The sequence below is a fragment of the Aspergillus uvarum genome (assembly GCF_003184745.1).
Source record: "Aspergillus uvarum CBS 121591 unplaced genomic scaffold BO82scaffold_66, whole genome shotgun sequence".
NCBI classification, from domain to species: domain Eukaryota; kingdom Fungi; phylum Ascomycota; class Eurotiomycetes; order Eurotiales; family Aspergillaceae; genus Aspergillus; species Aspergillus uvarum.
Genome location: NW_020291363.1, coordinates 139,487 through 158,701, shown reverse-complemented (window position 1 = coordinate 158,701; position 19,215 = coordinate 139,487). Strand labels below are relative to the sequence as shown.

The 19,215-nt window shown below is 54.7% G+C and overlaps 9 protein-coding genes and 1 non-coding gene across 10 annotated transcripts; 4 read left to right on the top strand and 6 right to left on the bottom strand.

The window, feature by feature from the left end:
• Positions 1–40: 40 nt before the first annotated feature.
• BO82DRAFT_344612 (uncharacterized protein) lies at positions 41–774 on the bottom strand (the record flags this gene model as incomplete). Its single annotated transcript, XM_025633670.1, has 2 exons — positions 338–774; positions 41–237 (listed from the first exon to the last, which is right to left on the bottom strand). Exons 1-2 carry the CDS (start codon positions 513–515, stop codon positions 41–43), a joined length of 375 nt encoding a protein of 124 aa, XP_025487813.1. The 5' UTR covers positions 516–774.
• Positions 775–894: 120 nt separating this feature from the next.
• BO82DRAFT_344609 (SDR family NAD(P)-dependent oxidoreductase) lies at positions 895–1,778 on the bottom strand (the record flags this gene model as incomplete). Its single annotated transcript, XM_025633669.1, has 2 exons — positions 895–1,626; positions 1,720–1,778. 2 exons carry the CDS (start codon positions 1,776–1,778, stop codon positions 933–935), a joined length of 753 nt encoding a protein of 250 aa, XP_025487812.1. The 3' UTR covers positions 895–932.
• A 1,123-nt stretch (positions 1,779–2,901) lies between these two features.
• Positions 2,902–4,334, top strand: BO82DRAFT_177030 (SDR family NAD(P)-dependent oxidoreductase). Its single transcript, XM_025630388.1, has 2 exons — positions 2,902–3,978; positions 4,039–4,334. The coding sequence occupies exons 1-2, from the start codon at positions 3,243–3,245 to the stop codon at positions 4,203–4,205; spliced, it is 903 nt and encodes a 300-aa protein (XP_025487811.1). The 5' UTR covers positions 2,902–3,242; the 3' UTR covers positions 4,206–4,334.
• Positions 4,335–4,651: 317 nt separating this feature from the next.
• Positions 4,652–5,104, bottom strand: BO82DRAFT_406040 (uncharacterized protein; the record flags this gene model as incomplete). The annotated part of the gene is made up of 1 exon (XM_025639540.1): positions 4,652–5,104. The coding sequence occupies one exon, from the start codon at positions 5,102–5,104 to the stop codon at positions 4,652–4,654; it is 453 nt and encodes a 150-aa protein (XP_025487810.1).
• A 406-nt stretch (positions 5,105–5,510) lies between these two features.
• Positions 5,511–5,969, top strand: BO82DRAFT_293453 (UBC-like protein; the record flags this gene model as incomplete). Its single annotated transcript, XM_025631793.1, has 2 exons — positions 5,511–5,592; positions 5,659–5,969. Coding segments are annotated over 2 exons (393 nt in total), but the record flags the coding sequence as incomplete, so codon positions are not given.
• Positions 5,970–7,143: 1,174 nt separating this feature from the next.
• On the bottom strand, positions 7,144–11,656 carry BO82DRAFT_358118 (ABC transporter ATP-binding protein). The gene is made up of 9 exons (XM_025636196.1): positions 11,422–11,656; positions 11,292–11,369; positions 11,118–11,233; positions 10,997–11,051; positions 10,346–10,947; positions 9,693–10,290; positions 9,082–9,646; positions 8,859–9,031; positions 7,144–8,810 (listed from the first exon to the last, which is right to left on the bottom strand). Exons 1-9 carry the CDS (start codon positions 11,593–11,595, stop codon positions 7,221–7,223), a joined length of 3,951 nt encoding a protein of 1,316 aa, XP_025487808.1. The 5' UTR covers positions 11,596–11,656; the 3' UTR covers positions 7,144–7,220.
• A 1,130-nt stretch (positions 11,657–12,786) lies between these two features.
• On the top strand, positions 12,787–14,402 carry BO82DRAFT_293430 (fungal specific transcription factor domain-containing protein; the record flags this gene model as incomplete). The annotated part of the gene is made up of 5 exons (XM_025631792.1): positions 12,787–13,000; positions 13,062–13,345; positions 13,393–13,872; positions 13,919–14,136; positions 14,189–14,402. Coding segments are annotated over 5 exons (1,410 nt in total), but the record flags the coding sequence as incomplete, so codon positions are not given.
• Positions 14,403–14,432: 30 nt separating this feature from the next.
• BO82DRAFT_293380 (ganglioside induced differentiation associated protein) lies at positions 14,433–16,160 on the bottom strand (the record flags this gene model as incomplete). The annotated part of the gene is made up of 1 exon (XM_025631791.1): positions 14,433–16,160. The coding sequence occupies one exon, from the start codon at positions 16,158–16,160 to the stop codon at positions 14,433–14,435; it is 1,728 nt and encodes a 575-aa protein (XP_025487806.1).
• Positions 16,161–16,667: 507 nt separating this feature from the next.
• On the top strand, positions 16,668–16,757 carry BO82DRAFT_t270. The gene has a single exon. It is a non-coding gene; the product is annotated as a tRNA-Asp (tRNA).
• A 360-nt stretch (positions 16,758–17,117) lies between these two features.
• Positions 17,118–19,172, bottom strand: BO82DRAFT_358116 (purine and uridine phosphorylase). The gene has a single exon (XM_025636195.1). The coding sequence runs from the start codon at positions 18,916–18,918 to the stop codon at positions 17,149–17,151; it is 1,770 nt and encodes a 589-aa protein (XP_025487805.1). The 5' UTR covers positions 18,919–19,172; the 3' UTR covers positions 17,118–17,148.
• Between the last annotated feature and the right edge of the window lie 43 nt (positions 19,173–19,215).

Here is a 19,215-nt window from a genome sequence, read left to right as displayed (position 1 = left end):
ACTTTTGCAACGTGGTGGTCCTTTTGTTGCAGCTCGTCAATCACCTTTTCCTCAATGCCGTCCTCCACATAGACCACACTATGGTGTCCACCTCCCTCAGCGCCGGCGTGATTGTTTTTGGAACACGGCCAGGTCCATTCAACGCACTCATTCCTAGGGTGGGTGCATCGTAGAAGAGACAGAACATGTCGCCCCCGGTTCCGGTTGAGGCTGGCTCGGTCGCGTTCAGTGCAGCGGCTACATAGAGAAAGTCAGTAAAGGCGATAGACTATTATGGTGGCTGGGAATGTTTCTCACCAACAGCTCAAGCAGCATCCTCCGATGAGTTAGTGAAGACCTGATGCGTGGCTGATACATACCGCAGCATTGCCGCCTTGACTGTGAATTCTGTGACCAGCCATCGCCGCCAAGGGCGGCGAGCATGCAATCATGCTATTGAGACTATGTACCACACTCCGGCGGCCATGGAAAGGGGTTAAAGGTGTTTGGGCCATGGTTTGGCGGCAAGGAACCATAGGGATTCAGCAGCTTGAGGGAATCAAGGTGTTTGACCACGAACACAGAACATGAAGCGCTGATGAAGCAAAGGAATGTATGTTATACTAGGCAGCCCCTAGAGTCGGAGGCCTATATGCCCTTCCTCCATCCATATCAGAGAGCCACCAAGATGCGGAGTGTTGTGGGTGAAACCTGCCGGAGTTGGAGCAATGCTCCCCGTGACTCCTCAGCCATTAGCCTTCTTAGGCCAGCTGGTTCACATGCAGATGAAGCCAGAATGAAAGTTTAGTCACAAGGTTTTCAGGTGTATTTTCTTCGCTTATATGCATACAGTCTCTCCGGACACGGATGTATATACATTTGATGCAATCACCAACGCCCGGGGCAGATATTCATCTCTCAGAGATCTACATTCAATGTTAACCATAAAACATCTAAACCACGCCCCCAGTGATCTCGACCACACTCCCTGACATGTACGACGCTCCCTCACTAAACAAGAAGGCCACAACATCGGCCACCTCACGGGGCTCCCCTAACCGGCCCAACGGCACCTCTTTGACGATGCGCGCATTTGCATCCCCACCAGCCACATTTCCCACCATTGTCGGCGTATCCGTATGGCCCGGTGCGACAGCATTCACCCGAATGCCTTGGGGTCCCAGCTCCGCGGCCAGCGCTTTCGTGAACCCAATAATCCCGAACTTGGTCGCACAGTAGACCGAGTACCCCGAGTACCCCTTGAGACCGCACACGCTGGAGACGTTCACCATCACAGATCCCTTCTGCATGAGGGGCACGCAGGCGCGACACATGTTGAAGGTGCCGCGGAGGTTGACGTCCACCAGCTTGGTGAAGTAGTCCTCGGTGGTTTCGAGGATGGGGATATTCGTGGGGTTGATCCCGGCGCAGTTGAACAGGAAGTCCAGGTGTTCGAAGGAGGACTTCACGGCCTGAGTGAGACGGGTGCAGTCTGTACTGATGGAAACGTCGCAGGGGCGGTAGATGTGGGACGAGGCGCGGGGGCTGCTGGATAGCTCGGATTGGAGCTGCTGCAGGGCATCTTCGCTGATATCAGATAAGATCAGGGTGGCGCCGAGACTGTCCAATTTGTAGGCGGTGGCTTTGCTGGAGGGGTGGGAATAGGGTGAGCTGTCACATAGAGTGGTGGGGGATGGGGAGGGGTGGGGAGGGGTGGGGGGGAGGAGGGGGTAAGCTTACCCGATTCCGCTGGCGGCGCCGGTGATCAGGGCGGTTTTGCCCTCAAGGGTCCCTGCCATTATTCCAGTATGCTTGTGCTGGGGCCTGGGTCAACAGGGCTGGAATGGTGGCCTGCAAGGTTGAAAAAGGTTGAAGCGAAAGCCGCTGGTTGGGCGGATGCACTTTCCATCCGAGGGAAAATCGTATTACAGCATACTGACGTCATGAGTTGATTCCATGGGACATATAACGATATTGATAGAGATGCCTACGGCTATAATCAAACATTGAAAGATACTGTCTGGCAATTCGGTGACTAAAGATAAGTCTAGGGTGGAAGCATACAGAGCACCTGTAAATGTATGGTCATCATAACATATACCAAGGATGTGGACCATGTTGGGATTGAGGGAGGAATACAAGGTCGCGGGTGATCAACGCAAGCCGCAAGGGTGGAGGAAGCCTTCGAAAATCAACTAAAATAGCAAGCTCATCACTGTACCTTAAGTACGACTAAGCATCCTATCGATCCAAAAATCTCACCAACTTGGGAAAGCAGCCCCGGCAACCTTGGATTCAAGCCAGCACAATTCTGCCGTTGTAGAGCGGTCAGAAGAAAAACAGTTTCCTCGCCGAGTTTATACCGGCCGTTCTCCCATTATTCTGCCGCTTTAGGGCGGTCAAACGGAGAACAGGTTTCCCGCCGAGTTTTTGCCGGGTGTCTTAACCATTATTCTGCCGTTTTAGGGCGGTCAGCAGAAAAGAACGGTTTCCACCCACCGAGTTTCGGCCGTGGTTCTCCAGCTCAGCTTTGTCCGTGGACCGCAAATGCTACCATCGAATCTGATAAGTTTAAGCAAGTTTGTCAGTGAAACGCGTCTTGCAATGATGCTCCCTTGTAGAGGTTTCACAGATACTGTGTCACAGCAACGGTCGTTCCCGACGGCCAATACTCTTCGCGTGCTCAGCGCGGTGGAGCAGCAATGACCTAGATGAGACGATGAAGGAGATTTTGAGAGATCTTTCAGGACTCAGCAAAAATGACTGTATATGTAAGACCACGTGCAACTCACCATCTACATACTGATGGAATAGAATCCGGTGGACGAGTGCTACATCTATACCACAGCGGTCGGACTGTGAATCCCGTCCCGAAAGCCGACGGCAGGTTCGAATGCCTTAAACCTTAAGAGGATCTGAAATCTCTCTTTAGGGTGCAGCACCGCCAAGATCCCGTCGGGAGGATTGAGTGAAAGTTGTAGTTGGCAGATTCGAAATTCCAAACCAGCACCCACCACCATCCCATAACACCAACAAAAGCATGGGTCCTCATCCCCCGACCTCAGAATGCTGACAAAAGCCAGTGTTTCCAAAAATGTAACTGTGCTTCGCGCCATGGCTGGGCACACCCAAGAGGAGGTATATAAGGACCAAACGGGTCAGGATGCCTACCACTGAGCACCAGCATCGAGCACAGCATCGTCACCGAGAACATAATCATAACGTCTCTAACCACCAATCAAGCTCTCCACCCACCAGGAACCATGTCTTCCTCCAACGACTACCCCAACGACTACCCCAACGACTACCCCAAGCCCATCTCCTTCACCAAGAAGTGGCACACTAAGCCCTACCCGTTCATCTCGCCCTCGCGCCCCGAGCTCTCGGCGGCGGGCAAGAACGTGGTGATCACGGGCGGGGGCAGCGGCATCGGCAACGCCATCGCCGTGGCTTTTGCCCAGGCCAACGCCAAGTCCGTCTCCATCCTCGGCCGCCGCCGGGAAACCCTCGAAGCAGGAGCTGAGAAGGTCACCACCGCGGCCACGGAAGCGCAAACTCCAACCCAGGTCCTTTTTGAGACCGTCGATCTCCGCCAGCGCAGTGCTGTCGACCGGGCCCTTGCATCGATTGTTGCCCAGGTCGGGAAGGTCGACATTTTCGTCTCGAATGCAGGAACCTTACCCACGCTGGGGTTGATCCGGGAGTACGACGTGAAAGACTATCTGGGGGGTGTGGTTGAAAATCTTCAAAGCGCGCTCAATGCCGTCCAGGGATTTCTGTCCGTCGCGGGGCCGGACCCCGTGCTGCTGAATACCTCCTCGTGTCTGGCGAATGTGGCCCCGATGCCGGGCATGAGTGGATATGCGGTGTCGAAGGCTGCAGTGCTGAAGATGATGGAACACGTCGCCGCAGAGAATCCTCATGTGCGCGTGGTGAGTGCGCAGCCCGGCTGGGTGGCGACGGAGGGCAATGGCTATCAGGCCGAGGCGCCGGATCAAGGTATGTTCGGACGTTGTCTCGTCTCTTTAGATCGGCGGATGCTAACGGTGGTCTCAATAGCTGAGTTGCCGGGTCAGTTCTATGTCTGGCTGGCTTCTGCAGAGGCGGAATTCCTCAAGGGGAAGTTTGTGTGGGTGAATTGGGATGCGGAGGAGCTGGTGCAACGAGCCGAGGAGATTCGGGGATCCAAGCTCCTGAATTGGATTGTCGAGGGTGTGCCCATGTAGAAGGGATTGCAATGGATGAGTTCATCTTGTCGGGGTTTGATACCGAGGAGTGTTGACTCTTCCGCCCAGGACAGATTCCTTGTTTGACTTGCTTTGTTCCTCATGACTTGCCTGGGCATCCTTCTTGTTACTGCAATGCTATCACCAATTCGAGCGTTGAATAATATATGTTCCTTGAGCATGGCTAACTTGCTTTGCGCGTGGTGCCTGATTGACCAGGGTGGCAAGCGAGTGGGTAGATGGCAGAGGCTTTAACTGCTAGTAACCCAAAGGAAATGAGTTACAATCTGGCAATAGTATGACAGCTGAAAACAGCATGAGATGGCCTACGAAGCATCTATATATTGCTATTCTCGCTACGTGATCTACCGACCTGGTGGTCTGGCGATAGATATAAATAAAAATGTGTAAAAACCAGCAATAAACAATATCTCCTCGTATGTAGCTCAAACAGACGAAGCCGTAAAGTCCGTCTCGCTGTGCTGCGGCCAGACCTTGAGGCACGGCCACTTAGAGGTTGGCGTGCAGGTCAAACCGGGGGTCCAGATATAAGCTTTGGTGAGCTGGTCAATAGTAAAGATCACGCGCTGTAGGAAGTGGCCTTTGCGCTGCGGCATATCAGAAGGCAGATTCTGGATGATGTTCTCGATGGCTCCCCAGCTGTTGTATGCGTTCACGCTGTACGAGGTGTCGCTGAACGTCGTCGTACTGAGAACAGCAGTGACATACAGCACTGAACCTGTTGTAAGAGTGTTTGTCGACTCGTTCAGTGTAGTCGATTCATCGAAAATGCCCGAGGCACCAAATGTTGGCAGCATGAGTATAGGGGAGCCAGCGGCTGTCTCAGTGTATGCTTTGGCATCGGGGGTTGGTCCAGTGTATTGGAACTCGGTCAGCATAGCCTTCCAAGTTGAAATTTGAGGTTGAACTTATCCTATTCGAACAGACATAGCTGTCATGAGGGTTCAAGACACAATAGGGCAGAGACAAGGAAAAGCATGACGCTCGTCGAGTCCGCTAGAACGGTTTCTGGTTATACCGATGCTTGTTTTGTGATTATTCGGTCGCGGTGACTATCCCTCCTTCTGAATATGACAAAAAGGTCAGGTTTCCCCGCGCAACCAAGTGCTGTAACACTCTCATAGTTGGTGTCATCGCCATGAGAACCCGGCTCATTCGCCATTCCACTGAGCAACAGCTCCAAGATTAATGAGCTCTTGATGGGTGTCCGTAGCTTGCTGTCAATAACTATTCTGGTCGCATCTGAATGCCATAACACTATGAGAATTGCGAGACGTCTCCTCTTCCTGGGAGTACGGAATTCCAGGCAAGGCGGGCACCATGCGGGAGGGAGGTCTGTTCAAGATGATGATGATAATTCCTGATGGTCAGTTGGCTTTGTTGCATTGCTTTGGTGCTCGTCATAGCCATATTAGTAGTTGCATCGTCGCAGAGTGCCCAAACAAGCCCCCGAAATGTACATTCACCCCGTCCGTTTCATCCACAGATCTTATCACTAACGAACCGGGCCAATTTAATCCTCCACTATTTCATCCTGACGTCTTGCCAAGCGGAATTGTCTGCCTTGCAATCCTCAATTCGAAAGAGTCCTGGTCCTCCGTTCTGTCGGTCAAGGAGATTCTGCTCGGGGTGCAGGAGCTGCTGGATAACCCGAATCCCGAGTTGTCGGCGCTAAGCAAGGCTTACCACCTTATGAAGAAGGATCCCGCGCGGTTTTGGAAGAAGATTTGGGGCGGTGCTTAAAGGATCTCGGCCAGAGAATTCTAGGCCGTCAGAAACCGGCGGAGTCCTGGGAACTCCAGGCTCTACTCCGCTTCAGTGTAATGTCTTGTGTGCCTGTGTCTGTGTACGTCTTGTTTGTTGTTTGTGGGTTTGTCTTCGATGGGGGCGCGCTCGTACTTGAAGTCCGTTTTTCGGACACAGTGAAACAGCCCCGCGATGCAGAGCGTAATAACGAAGGCAAAGTCGTCCACCGATATGACGATGATTTGTCAAGACCGTAGAAGAAATCGATGTTTTAAAGACGGAGGAAGAGGCGACTTGTTCGCCTTTGCAAACCTCGAGGGAATGGGAACTGCTTCATGAGTGGACGCGAAGCAAATAAAGTACGGAGAAGGCAAAAGCAAAGAGGCAGTATTCATGAAGAGACCAGGACCTGCCAAGTCCATCGAGGAAATAATATGCAAAAAGAAGAGGGCAGGTGCAGTTCTGTCTGTGCTTTGATGAAGTTGAGGAAAGCTGTTCTCATGGAACAGCACCTTCGAAACCTTTTCTCGGCTTCTAAACTAATGACCAATCTAGTCCAGATAGGTGATCAACGAAGCCTGCTACCAAATATATCAAATGATAGAGCTTCTTGACTAGATCTGAGAAGGGAAGACAGGTTCGACTCGATATGATGAGAAAGAAGATGGAGAGATTAAAATCAAGGTGCTGAGCTTCAGAAGGGAGAAGATCAGAAGCCAGGTCTTCTGATACTGTTCTCTGACACCCATTCAATGTTTAGGTGGGGAGAACATTGAATCCCAATTGTTATAGATATGTCTTGGCAGCTCCCGCATTTACTTGAAGACGCCTAAACCTGTATATGTAGCTTATTCCAATGCTTACGTGAATTAGCAATACAGCGAGTATGCCTCCCATCTTTCTCTGGCTTGAACTCACCATATCAGGAAGTTAAATCTGTGAATAACTTGAAGACCGTAAAGAGTGTCTCTACCAGGTACAGTACATAATGGTTCGTGCATAGTAATCAGCATAACATTCTTATGTGGGTATAATGGATTATCTATTATACAGGGTATATGTGTGTATCATATATCTAGCAAAGCAAGCGCGCTCGATCTGCAGTCTCTTCCCTTCATGATGTCGGCGATGATCCGATCACATGACGCAGCCATCCCTTCCCCCTTGCATTCCTGGAACTTTTCTTCCTCGTCCACATCATTAGAGCTGAAGTCGCCATCCCAGGGAGTCACTTCCCGCAGCCTGAAATCACCAGGCAATCACCGATCCAACGCGTTCTCCTGACACTGTCACATAGTTAGCATTGCACCCCGAAGGAGTCCACAGTAAAGGGAAGCATACCATCTGGAAATAGACCCCCCGCCTCCCCACCAACTCGGCATGCGTCCCCTGCTCGACGACCCTCGACCCACCCAGTCCTCCCTCTCCGAACACAAAAATCACATCTGCCTTCTGGATCGTCGCCAACCGATGCGCCACCGCGACTATAGTCATACACCTCTTCGCCGCCAACCGTTCCAGCGCAGCCTGCACCACCTTCTCAGACTGCGAGTCCAGACTCGACGTCGCCTCGTCTAGGAGGAGCAGCTTCGGTTTGCGCAACAACGCCCTTGCAATACACAGCCTCTGCCGTTGACCACCGCTCAGTGCGGCCTGGGCCTTGATGCCCAGCTCGGTCGCATACCCCTGCGGGAGGGAGGTGATGAAGTCGTGGATTTCGGCGTCACGACAGGCTTGCTCGATTTCTGCATCAACAACCTCAGATGGATTGGGCAGGCCGAGGGTGATGTTCTCGCGAATGGTGCCCTCGAACAGTCTGGGTTCCTGGGCCACCAACGAGATGGTCTTGCGGTAGGTGGCCGGGTCAATGGTGGTGATATCTTGGTCGTTGAGGAGGACAGTGCCTTTTGCGGGGCTGTAGAATCGTTCCAGCAAGGAGATAACGGTGGTTTTGCCGCAGCCGGAGGGGCCGACGAAGGCGACGAATTGACCGGGCCTGATATCCAGATTCAGGCCCGTGAAGAGGGGGCGATCGTGGGACGCATAGCGGAACGTGACGTCGCGGAAGCTGATGCTTGCTGCTGTTGCAGACTGGCTTGCACTATCGGTGGTGGTCATCTGCTGTTGGGTCTCGTTGCGGGTCGGCCGAAAGTCCAGCATGCGGTTCGCGGAGGCAATGGCCTGCGCGATGTTCGACCCGAAACTAAAGAATTGGCCGGCCTGCTGTCCGCCCTGGATGATGGCCATGTAAATCACAAAGAAGGAGGTGGGCTCATACTCCCGTGAGGCGAGGAGCTGTCCCCCGTACCAGAAGGTGAGCGCCATGGCGCATAGCTCGACACTATCGGAGAAGGCGAAAACTAGGGTTGCATACCATGCCTTGCGAAAGGCCTTCTTCTGCTGTGCGAGTAGCATGGTTGAGTAGCGGTTGAGGATGGCGTCTTCCATCGTCAATGCTGAGACCGTGCGGAAGGCGTCGATGGCTTCGGCTGCGAACTGCGAGCTGCCGGAATACACGGCTGCGTTCATCGCGTCGAACTGCACCTCGTAGCGAATGCGCATAAAGGCCGCCAGGAAGGTGCAAGGCAGCGCCGCTAGGACGGCCACCAGACTGAGTTTCCAGCCGAACGTGAAGGCGATAATGATACATCCGATCATACCAAAGATCGACATGCAGGGAAGCGCTCCGTTGATACCGAGCAGTTCCTGCACTTGCTTCGGGTCGGTAGCCAGACGCGAGACCAGCGACCCGGAGGCATTGTCGATGCGATCGTGGAAGGGGATGGGCTTCTCGACGATGTCCTGGAAGTACCGCGTCCGGCAATACGAGGAAATTTCCTTGAACGGTTAGCTTCGTTTGTCAATTCAGGGTGAAGTGCAACTCACCACTGAGAACCGGTTGGCGGAATATCCTATCATGGCATAACAGACTCCATTCCCGATAGCCAGAACTAAGAACATCAGAGCCCAGAAATTGGCAGCATGCACCAGCTTGTCCCCGGAGTACTGGAAGACCTGGATGATTCTCGCAAACAGCCAACTCTGAATGGGGAAGGCAGCTAGATCAGGTCAGTAGCTACCATACAATCATACGCCTAACAATACTTACCTCCAGCACCAGCCGCCCCGAGCAAGGCGGGAATATAAAAACGCCATTGCCCTCTGTTCTCGTACAGAAATACTCCAATACTGCCAAAGAAGCCTCTGTTCTTCGATTCCTCTAGCTCGTCTTCTTTTCCGACCTTTTTCCAGCTCATCTTGGCTGACTTGGCGTCGTCGTCGATATCCTCCATCCCATCCTGGATGTCACTCCCTTCGGCGTCTAACATCTCGAGAGTCTGGGCATTCACAAGCCCACTGTACACTCCATCCTCGATTGCCAGAAGCTCCTCGTGGGTACCCTGCTCGACATCAACTCCACCCTTCATCACGATGATGTGGTCCGCTTTGCGGATCGTGGTCAACCGATGGGCAATCACGATGGTCGTGCGGTTTTCCGCGAGACGATCCAGCGCAGCTTGAACGATCTTCTCGCCCCGCACATCGATGGCACTAGTTGCCTCGTCCAGAATGAGAATAGTCGGCTGCTTGACGATACTCCGCGCGATGGCCAGCCGTTGCCGCTGCCCGCCGCTCAGTTTTGTCCCATTCTCGCCGACCATGGTCGCAAAGCCCTGGTGTGGTCAGATCGCGATCGACTCGCATTTTCAAGAGACATACCTCCGGCAACCGGTCGATAAACTCATCCGCAAAGGCCTGCCTGCAAGCCTGCTGCACCAGTTCCTTCTTGACCTCGTCCGATTCATGCTCCCACTGTGTGCCGATCAGTCCGTACGCGATGTTGTTGAAGATGGTATCATTAAACAAGATCGGCTCCTGCTGCACCAGCCCGATCTGCGTGCGCCACCACTTCAAATTCAGCTCCTGGACGTTGCGCTCCCCGACCAGGATCGCCCCTTGGTCGGGATGCGCCGCATTGGCATTCAACTCATACCATCTCTCCAGCAAGCCAACAATCGTACTCTTACCGGAGCCGGAGGGACCAACCAAGGCCGTCGTCTTGTGCTTCTGAAAGCGGGCGTTCAAGCCTCTTAGCACCTTCGAGTCGGGTCGCGATGGGTAGGTAAAATGCACATTCTGGAACACGAGGTCGGCCTCGGCAGAGACCTCCGGGCCACGGAGCCCGCCCGCATTCGGCTTGTCACTGTCGATCATCTCGAAGAAGGCGTCCGCAGCGCTGGCGGCCTTGGCGATGGTCACGAGCGGGGAGGCGATGCGACCGAGCACGCTGACTGCCACCATCACGGAGAAGAACACCCTATCGATCATTAGCTTAGCTCCTACACCCGACCCCCGAAAGGTGTGAGCCTCACGTGATAACCGTGTTGATATTCGCGATATGCCCCTCGCGGTATAATTTGAGCCCGAACCAGAACGCCAACGAGTAGCTCGCGTACATGGCGAAGAAGACCAGCCCGAGCTGCACCGCCATCACCACCGACAGCTTGCGGCCGCGCAACCGGGCGATCTCAATCCAGTCCGCGTACCGCTGCGCCAACGTCCCCTCCGCACCCAGGGAGACGACCGTCCGGATGGAACCGATCACCTCAGCGGCGATGGAGGAGTGCTTCTCGTCGGCCTTGTCGACCTGGCGCTGGATCTTGGTCATCATCGGCACGGCGATGAAGCAGACGGCGAAGATGAAGACCAGGGCGGCGCTGGTGACGAGCGTCAGGGCCCACGAGTACCGGAAGGCGATGGCGTAGGCGGCGACGAGCAGGGCGAGCGATTGGAACAGGATGGCCAGCTTGTCGGAGATACTCTGCTGGATGGAGTTGGAGAGCGTGGTGATCGTGTTAGTGACGGTGCCGACCGAGACGAGGTCCAGCTTGCTGATCGGCTGGGCGAAGAGCGCGTGCATGTACCGCAGGCGGAGGGTGCCGGAGACGCGCAGGCCGATCACGCGGAAACAATACTAGAGGAGGTTATGCATGTATAGCTTTGCGATGGGGCGGTGGACGCACCATCGAGAAGTATGTGAGAGCGAATTTGGCGATGAAGAGGTAGACGATGTACAAGCTGGTTCGCGAGTTAGGGTTCGGCTCGGGCGGGTTGTCTGCGGTGGCGGAGTCGCATTGCACTCACCTCAGTTTGCTGATGGCGGACTTGAACTCGGACTCGGTGGTCGAGGAGTCATCGGTGAAGTATCCGTTGAATTCGCCGACCATATTTCCGAAGACGATGTTCATGAGCGGTAGGGGCTGGGCACGAGGAGAGATTAGCCGTGTACTGCGGATTGTCGTGGATGCGGTCACATACAACACCCGACCCGATGGAGGAGAGGAGGGCGACGGCGAGGATGGCACGATCCAACGCGCTTGCCTGCGACAGTAATCTCTGCAAGATATTAGCGGGTTGTGCATCGCGGTTCTGCAGGATAATTCCGTACGAAATAACTGCCTAAGGAGGCCGTCTGCTCTGGTGTATTATCCTTGGCGTCGGACTTGGACTTCTTGCTGATGGTGGATGCAGTCGTCGTGTCGGTCACAGAGACGATCTTTTCCGCACGGAGGGTATTGTTGTGCTCGCCCTGGTGTGGAGGGCTCTCAGTCGCTGAACCCATGGCGGTCGACCTCGCAGGAGATCATGAAGGTAAATGACTGAGTGGGAGAGGTAGGGGGGGGGGGGGGGGGGGATACACAGATGCAAAGCTGCCAGCGGGAACAGGCACTTATATGGCCAGAAATACTCCGTGGGCACAGTACGTACGCATGGGACTACAAGTGTGTTTATGTTCTGGCCAGGAGGAGAGGCCCAGGCAGACTAGACTAATCAGAGTTCGCATCAAGGGGGGTTGAGTCATAATGTGTGCAGGCCCAAATCAATAAAGCCATGGATGTACTCTGTAGAGTACTCCATCGGTAGGTAGGGCAGGGATGGAATGGGGGGGGCCCATGAGTAGGGGCACAATCCTGTCGATCCTGGACTCATCCATTTCATACTCGTACGATCTTTATTGGTGGTATGGGTCGTATTACGGTACGGGTACGGACTTTCGGGCTTTTGCAGTGTCCGGAAGGCGGTCAGATCCGGTTTTGTTCCTTCGGTTCCTTCTTTGAGCTTTTCCGCTTTTCTTTCAGCCTTCGGGGATTTCGGACTCTTGCAATTTCCCGGTTTATTGCTTTGCTGGCTGCCTTCCGCTGCTCTCCTCCTTCTCCTCCCCACTAGTTAAACAATCCACCACATCATGACACAACCCCTATCGGTACGTTCACGCATCCTGCGGATCTATCCATCCCGAAAAATGTGATCTGCTAAACCATGGTGTAGTGTACTCGTTGCCAGGCCAAAAAGGTTTGCTGTCTGCCCCTCTTCATCCCTCATCCCCCATCGCCAAATGACGACATGCAGCGATGCTCACTCGGTAGATTCGCTGCAACCGCGCCGACCCGCGATGTGACAAATGCGCCGCTGCAGGAGCTCAATGCGCCTATTTGCCTAGAAAGCAACGCGCCATAAAGCGAAGGTGGCCCATCCTTACTTAAATATAGAGTCAAAAAAAAAAAAAAAAAAAAAAAAGCTAATGCGACCGTAAATTTCTAGAGCACTGCACGACAGAGATATCCTGCAGGAAATCCTCCGAAGATTAGAACGCCTCGAAGACCACTGTCGACTGAGCCAGAATGTCACCGAGGAGGCCGAAAGCCACCGTTCGATCTCCGTGGACTCTGAGACCATTTCATCCTCCGAGTCCTCCGCGACCGACTCTCCCCAAAGTGCTCAGTCGCCCACGGGCCAGGCAATCGTGCAGGGCCTACTGGCGCGCGTCAAAGACGATCGCATCCGGTCCCGTCTTCAGTCCCACGTCTTCTGCGCTATCGATAAGGTCGGGTCGCGCTTCTTCGAGAATCCCCGCTGTATGAGGGCGATGGATGCTGCCATCGCGGGGATTGAGCAGCTCGAGACTACGCCGCCGGATCCCAGTCCACTTTGTATCCCCAAGGAGACCGCGAAGAAATGGATCAATCGTGAGTGGGCCTCCTCATCCACGAGACCTAATTGATGAAGACGCTAGCTAACGCCGGGCAGAATACTTCAACAACTACCAATTCGAGGGCTTTCGCATCCCCCTCGAGAAAGATTTCGTGCTGGCCATGCCCGATCTGATCGACAGTCCCCACGTCCAGCTCGATGCAACCTCGCAAATCATCTACTACAATGTGCTCTTCCAGTCATTCATGCTGGATAGCGAAGAAGTGGAAGGGAGGGGTCGGACGGTTCACGCACTGTGTGGCAAATGTCTGAAGCTGTCGGAGGAGTGGCTCGGCCACATGCAGAACACTACCGCCGATCTATTCGCGGCATTCATGATGGTGTGCATACTTCCCTCCGCTTCGACTACACGCCACTGACAGAGCAGATGTCTATGACGCTGGAAAGCTGCGACAGCGATCTCTCCTGGAAGATCTTCAAGGCAGCCTGTCCGGTTGCGCGCGCCCTCGGCTACTTTTCCGTGGACGAGGATCGCCATTATCCCAACCGAAACCCTCCACGGGCAGGAGACTCGCAGCATGAGGAGATCGAGCGCAATCGCATGCGATTCGAGTTCTGGCACATTCTCCGAACCGAAAGCCACTTCCGACTCTCGTTTGGCAAGCCCCCCATTATCGCCGGGGGGTCCTGGGCCGTCAACTTCCCCGATCCCACCATCACCGGCGTAGATCATGAATCCACTCGATTCATCCAGATTCACTTCCTAGCATCCATGCGGCTGACCATCGTCACCATGCGATACTTGGATATCATGGCCACGAACCCCGACCCCCACACGGCCGACTACAACAACACCATGGATGGGCTGATCGCCGAAGTGCAGAAGATCATGTCAGATTGGAACCCGGTAAGTGCTTTGGGCGAGAACGGTGACACATGTCTGACCCCAGCAGGAGGAGCTCCTGAGCTCAACTACCAACCGCATTGACACGTGGTTCTGCGTGGATATTCTCTTCAGCAGCTACAAGATGCTTATCGTGTTTTACCAATCGAAACCGTCTCATCGCGATAGTCATCGACTGCCGTATCACACGGTGGACATCGCCCGGAAGACTTTACTGATGTCGCGGTCGCTCATGGAGACGACCCCGCGCCCGTACTGGGGTATCAGGTAGATTGCTTCTATTGTTTGGATCGTCCAGATGGACCACTAACTATCACAGTCTCGTCCTCCTCCACCAGTCCATCCCGCTCTACGTGCTTTGCTACGACATTCTCGGATGCTACGACCGCGAGGACGTTGCAGCAGACGTCGCCTTGATAACGTGGTTCGACGATTACGTCGCAGTCGCATCCAAGGACCGCGCAGAGCTCAAGGCCATAAGCCTAGTGGTGAGGGAGATGACACGAGCCTGCCAGGAGGTCCTGGGCCGTTAGCATTGCTACCGAGATCAACATACGACCGTACTACTGATCCAGAATTACCCGCAACACGTCCTTCGCATTCCCATCCACACAAGTCGTCAGTCCCATCGCCTCCAGCTCCGCCGGTACGACTGCTGTATCGCCCAATCCTACTCTAACCAACCGAACCCTTCCTTCGCCACTTGCCACCAACTCCTCATTCTCCCACCGCAGCACGCCGGGGGTCGACATCCCGACCCCTAACTCCAGAATCACCACATTCCTGTCTGAGTCCCGCATGAAATCCTCCTTGAGATCCTGCCATCGCTTCTCCCCTTCCTCGAAGGGCGCCTCATTGAACCAGTTTCCGGCCCTTACGCAGATCCCCATCTTCCCGCCGCAGAACCGACACACCGGAATGAGCCTCTCGTCTGTCACCCTCTGCGTTACCGCATCCAGCCCTCCGCTGGCCACCACCTCCTCCACCAACGGCGCTGATTCGACTACCGCGTCCTCCCGACAATTGTCCAAGCACTGCAAGTAGCGATAGGCGCCTTGCGGCGTCGACAAGACATTCTCATCCAGCCCATGCGCCAGGAACAAGCCATCTGCATTCGACGTGCGAACATGCACCCTCCTCGCATCCATCCCGAACCTCCGCTCTATCCACTCCAACAAAGCAGTATACACCGCTGACTGCGGCCACGTGCGCACCATCTGCAGATGCGTGAAATAGAACCCCCACCGCACCTCCTCAGACCCCCAATCCTCTATCTTCATCCCGAAGGTATCGTACAACTTGGCCAACCCCAACGCCTGGAAGGCTGGGAAATGCTTGTCGAAAAGGATAGTGGAGGTATAATCCAGCCCCGTGGCGGCCGACAGTCCGGCGCCACAGCTGAGGAGGATTGTGTCTGCTTCCTGGAGCCAGACGCGAGCTTGCTGCATTGATGAGCCTATCAGCTTTGGAGGGCTTCGTAGAGCACCACTGGGCGAAAGAGAGAGAACCCGCTCGTAAGCGACCGTCTCCTTCTCCGTGAAGGTATTGAAAATCACCCCCGTGATGCTCGTCTCAGGGTGATCCCGCAGCCAAGTAACCACAGTCTCCACGGCCAACGGCGCCGCCTCGGCAACAGGGTACCCGAACAAGCCCGTCGAGATCCCGCAGAGGGCGATGACCTTTCCTTGTTCGGATGAAGGCAAGGTCTCGGCTTGCTCCAGCACAGCACGATAGCATTGCGCGAGCTGCGCCCTCTGGACCTCGGTCGGACGGGACTGCTGGGGATTCAGCTGCGGCCCGACAGTGTGGATGATCCATGGCACAGGCAGACAGTAGCCGGCTGTGACCACTGCGTCGCCGACCGGGAGCGTGCGGCGGCCCTCGTCCATGAGGTGGAAGCAGTCCTCTCGGAGGCCTGGGCCGGCCCGCGCGTGGATTACGTTGTCGATGCAGCGGTGCGCGGGCTGGAAGCAGCCCAGCAGGGCGGTGTTGGCGGCGTTGGTGATGGCGGTGAGATTGGTCAGGGTGGTGATGTCGCCCTGCCAGAGGTAGAGTTCTGGGGTTGGTAAAGCAGAGCTTGCATCTGTATCTATCTCGGGTCGTGTAGTCGTGACTGGAGGTGTAGATACAGTGACTTGAGGTAGAGTGCAAGCATCAACATGAGCCCTGTGCTTCCTTTCCCACAGCAGGATCCCCTCGATCTCCCGCAGGAGCTCGGGATCAAGACCCTGCCGCGGATGTCGCACACAGAGTAGCTGCTTCATTAGCTTTATCTGCGCCCAGGTCTCCATTGTATGGATATGGTCTTGCATTGCAGCATGGCTATGTCTGTGGCTGTGGTGGGTGCATGCATGCGAAGGAGGTTGGAAATACCGCGACTCGCGCAGAAGGGCGCGCAGCACTCGGGGGAGGAAATCGGCGGTCATATCCGTATCACTACCAGACACACACACACAAAGCACAAATAGATTGTCAATGGAAGAATAAGAACCGAGGGACCAGATTAAATAAATCCCTCCCTCCTCGGTGCCATCGTTGCCTCCATCCAACCCAAAATACAGTCCACAAATTGCCCCAATCAGAAGCAAGGATATGAGTTTACACTGTTTACACAGTTTGCATCCCTTCCACGAGAGCCAATCAGGATTCCATGATCTGTGTTTAATTCGAATGGTACGATTTGCACGGTTTGCACGCGGCCCAATTCCGCGGTTTCTGCGTCAGCGATGTACTCAAATCGCTTGTGCTGGCATTGTCCTTGCCTCATATTTTTATAGTTAATTAATGTCAGTAACTATTCCTCGATGGTCTAACGGTCATGATTTCCGCTTGTCAATCCTGAAAAGGAACAAGCGCGGGAGACCTGGGTTCGACTCCCAGTCGGGGAGATTTCTTTTTGTCGCTTTGTAGCCCAACAAGCCGTAATGAGACGCTAGACTTTTTGTTTATTTCTCTTGACAGCGCATCTCTAGACTGTCGGATTATATAGAAGGAAAAAGAAAAGAGTCATTCGTATATTTCAGCCTGCTTTGGCTCACCGCGGTAAGTGTGCATCGGGAAGAGATCTGTCCTGTTCCATAGCGGCGTCGACTAGAATTCTTCCCGAGCCGTGTTACTCCAAGTCAATTCCGCTGCCAGAGCAGTGCGCTTGATTAATTGAGAATTGTTTTTTCTCCCTTTTTGGTCAATGGAAACGCCTTGAGGCTTGAATTGAAGCTGCACATGTTCGTAATAGTAACCTAGTTCTTGTTGATTAAAATGACTTGATTGAGCTACATATCATGGACTACCTGGCATATTCTCGATTTTCGTGGGAAGTAGCTCTACCTGACGGACAGGTAGCATACAAAGCAGTTCCTTAGCATAAGCCGCTGCAGTCGCCGCGGCATAGCTTTGCCACGTCTTGTTCTTGTGCGAATCAGCGTAGTCGCAGACCCCGCGGATGGTGAGGCACGGAAAGCTATCCATCAAGCCTGCGGCTTCCATCTCGAAGCAGATGATCCCCAGAGACTGCGCGAGCTTGTCCCGAGCCATGGCGTCTTTCATAACACTATTTCCCGACGCGATAAGCCCGCAATGCACCCGAGGGGCATCAGACGCCCTGCAGAGACGTTTCAGAGCACGGGCGTGGTCGCATTCCGAGCAATCCGCCGTCGGCACCGGATGTACGTAGTCTGCTTCGAACAGGATATCATCTTCCTCTGGACGAGTGAAGAGAGACATATGCGGATAGCGAGTGACCATATTTTCTAAATGGCGCACGATCTGGCTGCCATTGACCATGTCCTCTGCTTCTAATCTTGCCAGGGTCGCCAACAGGGCTTGGGGCGGCTTGTTCAGGGCTCCTGTCACCTGGAAACTCCCATCTGCCATCGCCTTGCCGTAGTCATATTGGACTACTCCCCCGTACCCCAATTTCGGCTTGCTCACGACGATATCCCCAAGTCGAAGGTCCGCGTCTTCGCTGGGGACTCCACCGCCGATTCCAACCATGAGGAAGAACTTGAGATGAGGGAAGCTGGCTTGCATATGAGCTGCAACGGTGGCGGCTGACGTCGTGCCGTAGACCCCAGCCGGCAGGCTGGTGATGATCACATTATGCATGCCGATACTCCCGAAGAGATAATTGTTCGGATCGTTCCACCCTGCCGGTAACCGGGGATGAGCCTCCTGGAGCATTGCTTGCGCCGCAGCCAGTTCCACCGGCAATGCACAGATCCATCCGATTGCGTAGTCTTCACATCTCCGTGGCGGCGGGGCGGCCGGACATGGTAGTTCTCCTGGTTCTCCTGGTTCTGTTGGCTCTGCTGGTTCTGCGCGCGACCGCTTAGGCTTTTTCTCTTGCACATGGGCCGCGGTCTCGTCGGACTCCGCGCGCCGTGCCCGTTTGACACTGTTGGTGGATTGACTCCGCGGGACCACGATCTGCGCTGTCAGAGTCTTGTTTAATTGCCGGGCGACTTCGTCCAGGGCGTGAGCCGGATCCGCACACGGGGCCACTCTGACCGAGACGCTTGGCTGTTCGGCGTCTGAAATCCGAGGGAAACGGAACCATCGTCGAGATTGCTGTAATTCGCCTTCGATGCGCACAGCCACGAAAAAGGGCTCCAGGTCATGCTCCAGCACGAGACCCACCGAGACCTGGTCCCGATGAAGAACGGTCTGATATGGGGATCGAGCCTCCCGGACGATCCACTCCACGCGGCGATGCAGGCCCGTGTTGTCCCCCTCAATCGGCCAGGTGTAAGCGCGCAGAGCCCACTGCTCCAGCTCGTCGCCTGCCTCTGCAGCAGCGGCCTGGAATGCGGCCGCGCCACGCCTCGGATCTGCCACTTCCCCACTGACCGTTTTGGGTCCAAAGTAACTCGTCACGATCGGACCCAACTTCGTCAGGCTGGGATCACCGCGTGACGGCTCGTCGGCTTTGGTGAAGACCAGCTCGATCTTCGCGTTCGCCAGTTTGTAGCCACTCGGCTGGCCGAATTGCAGGCGCAGGTGAAGCAACCAGGCGGGCAGGGTCCGCAGCGTGCCCCATTGCGAGCTGGGCATGAACGAGCAATCAATCCGGACTTTGTCCACCGATTGGAATCCCAGGCTCTGCGGGTGGCTCTGGATTAGATCTCGGGCCTGCTCGCGGTACTCGGCCATCCGCTGTGGCATGGATCGTGAGTAGCGGCTCCACATTGAGTTCCTATTCCTGGGGCCGTTCGACGTTCGATCTCGGTCGTTTGCTCGCGACTAATCTCCCTTGATCGCACGTAATCGAGTACTTACGGATAGATCCTCTTCTAGCCCAAATTTCTCGCTATGATTTGAGATTCAGGGATGCGCAGGGGAGGGGAGGCA

Excerpts from the sequence above, each read along its gene's own strand:
- BO82DRAFT_177030 (XM_025630388.1), top strand. The coding sequence starts at position 3,243 with ATGTCTTCCTCCAACGACTACCCCAACGACTACCCCAACGACTACCCC. Across the intron at positions 3,979-4,038 it reads GGCCGAGGCGCCGGATCAAG|CTGAGTTGCCGGGTCAGTTC; the intron begins GTATGTTCGGAC and ends TGGTCTCAATAG.
- BO82DRAFT_358118 (XM_025636196.1), bottom strand. The coding sequence starts at position 11,595 with ATGGGTTCAGCGACTGAGAGCCCTCCACACCAGGGCGAGCACAACAAT. Across the intron at positions 11,370-11,421 it reads CCTCCTTAGGCAGTTATTTC|AGATTACTGTCGCAGGCAAG; the intron begins GTACGGAATTAT and ends AATATCTTGCAG. Across the intron at positions 10,948-10,996 it reads CTCTCACATACTTCTCGATG|TATTGTTTCCGCGTGATCGG; the intron begins GTGCGTCCACCG and ends AACCTCCTCTAG.
- BO82DRAFT_358116 (XM_025636195.1), bottom strand. The coding sequence starts at position 18,918 with ATGCCCAGCTCGCAATGGGGCACGCTGCGGACCCTGCCCGCCTGGTTG.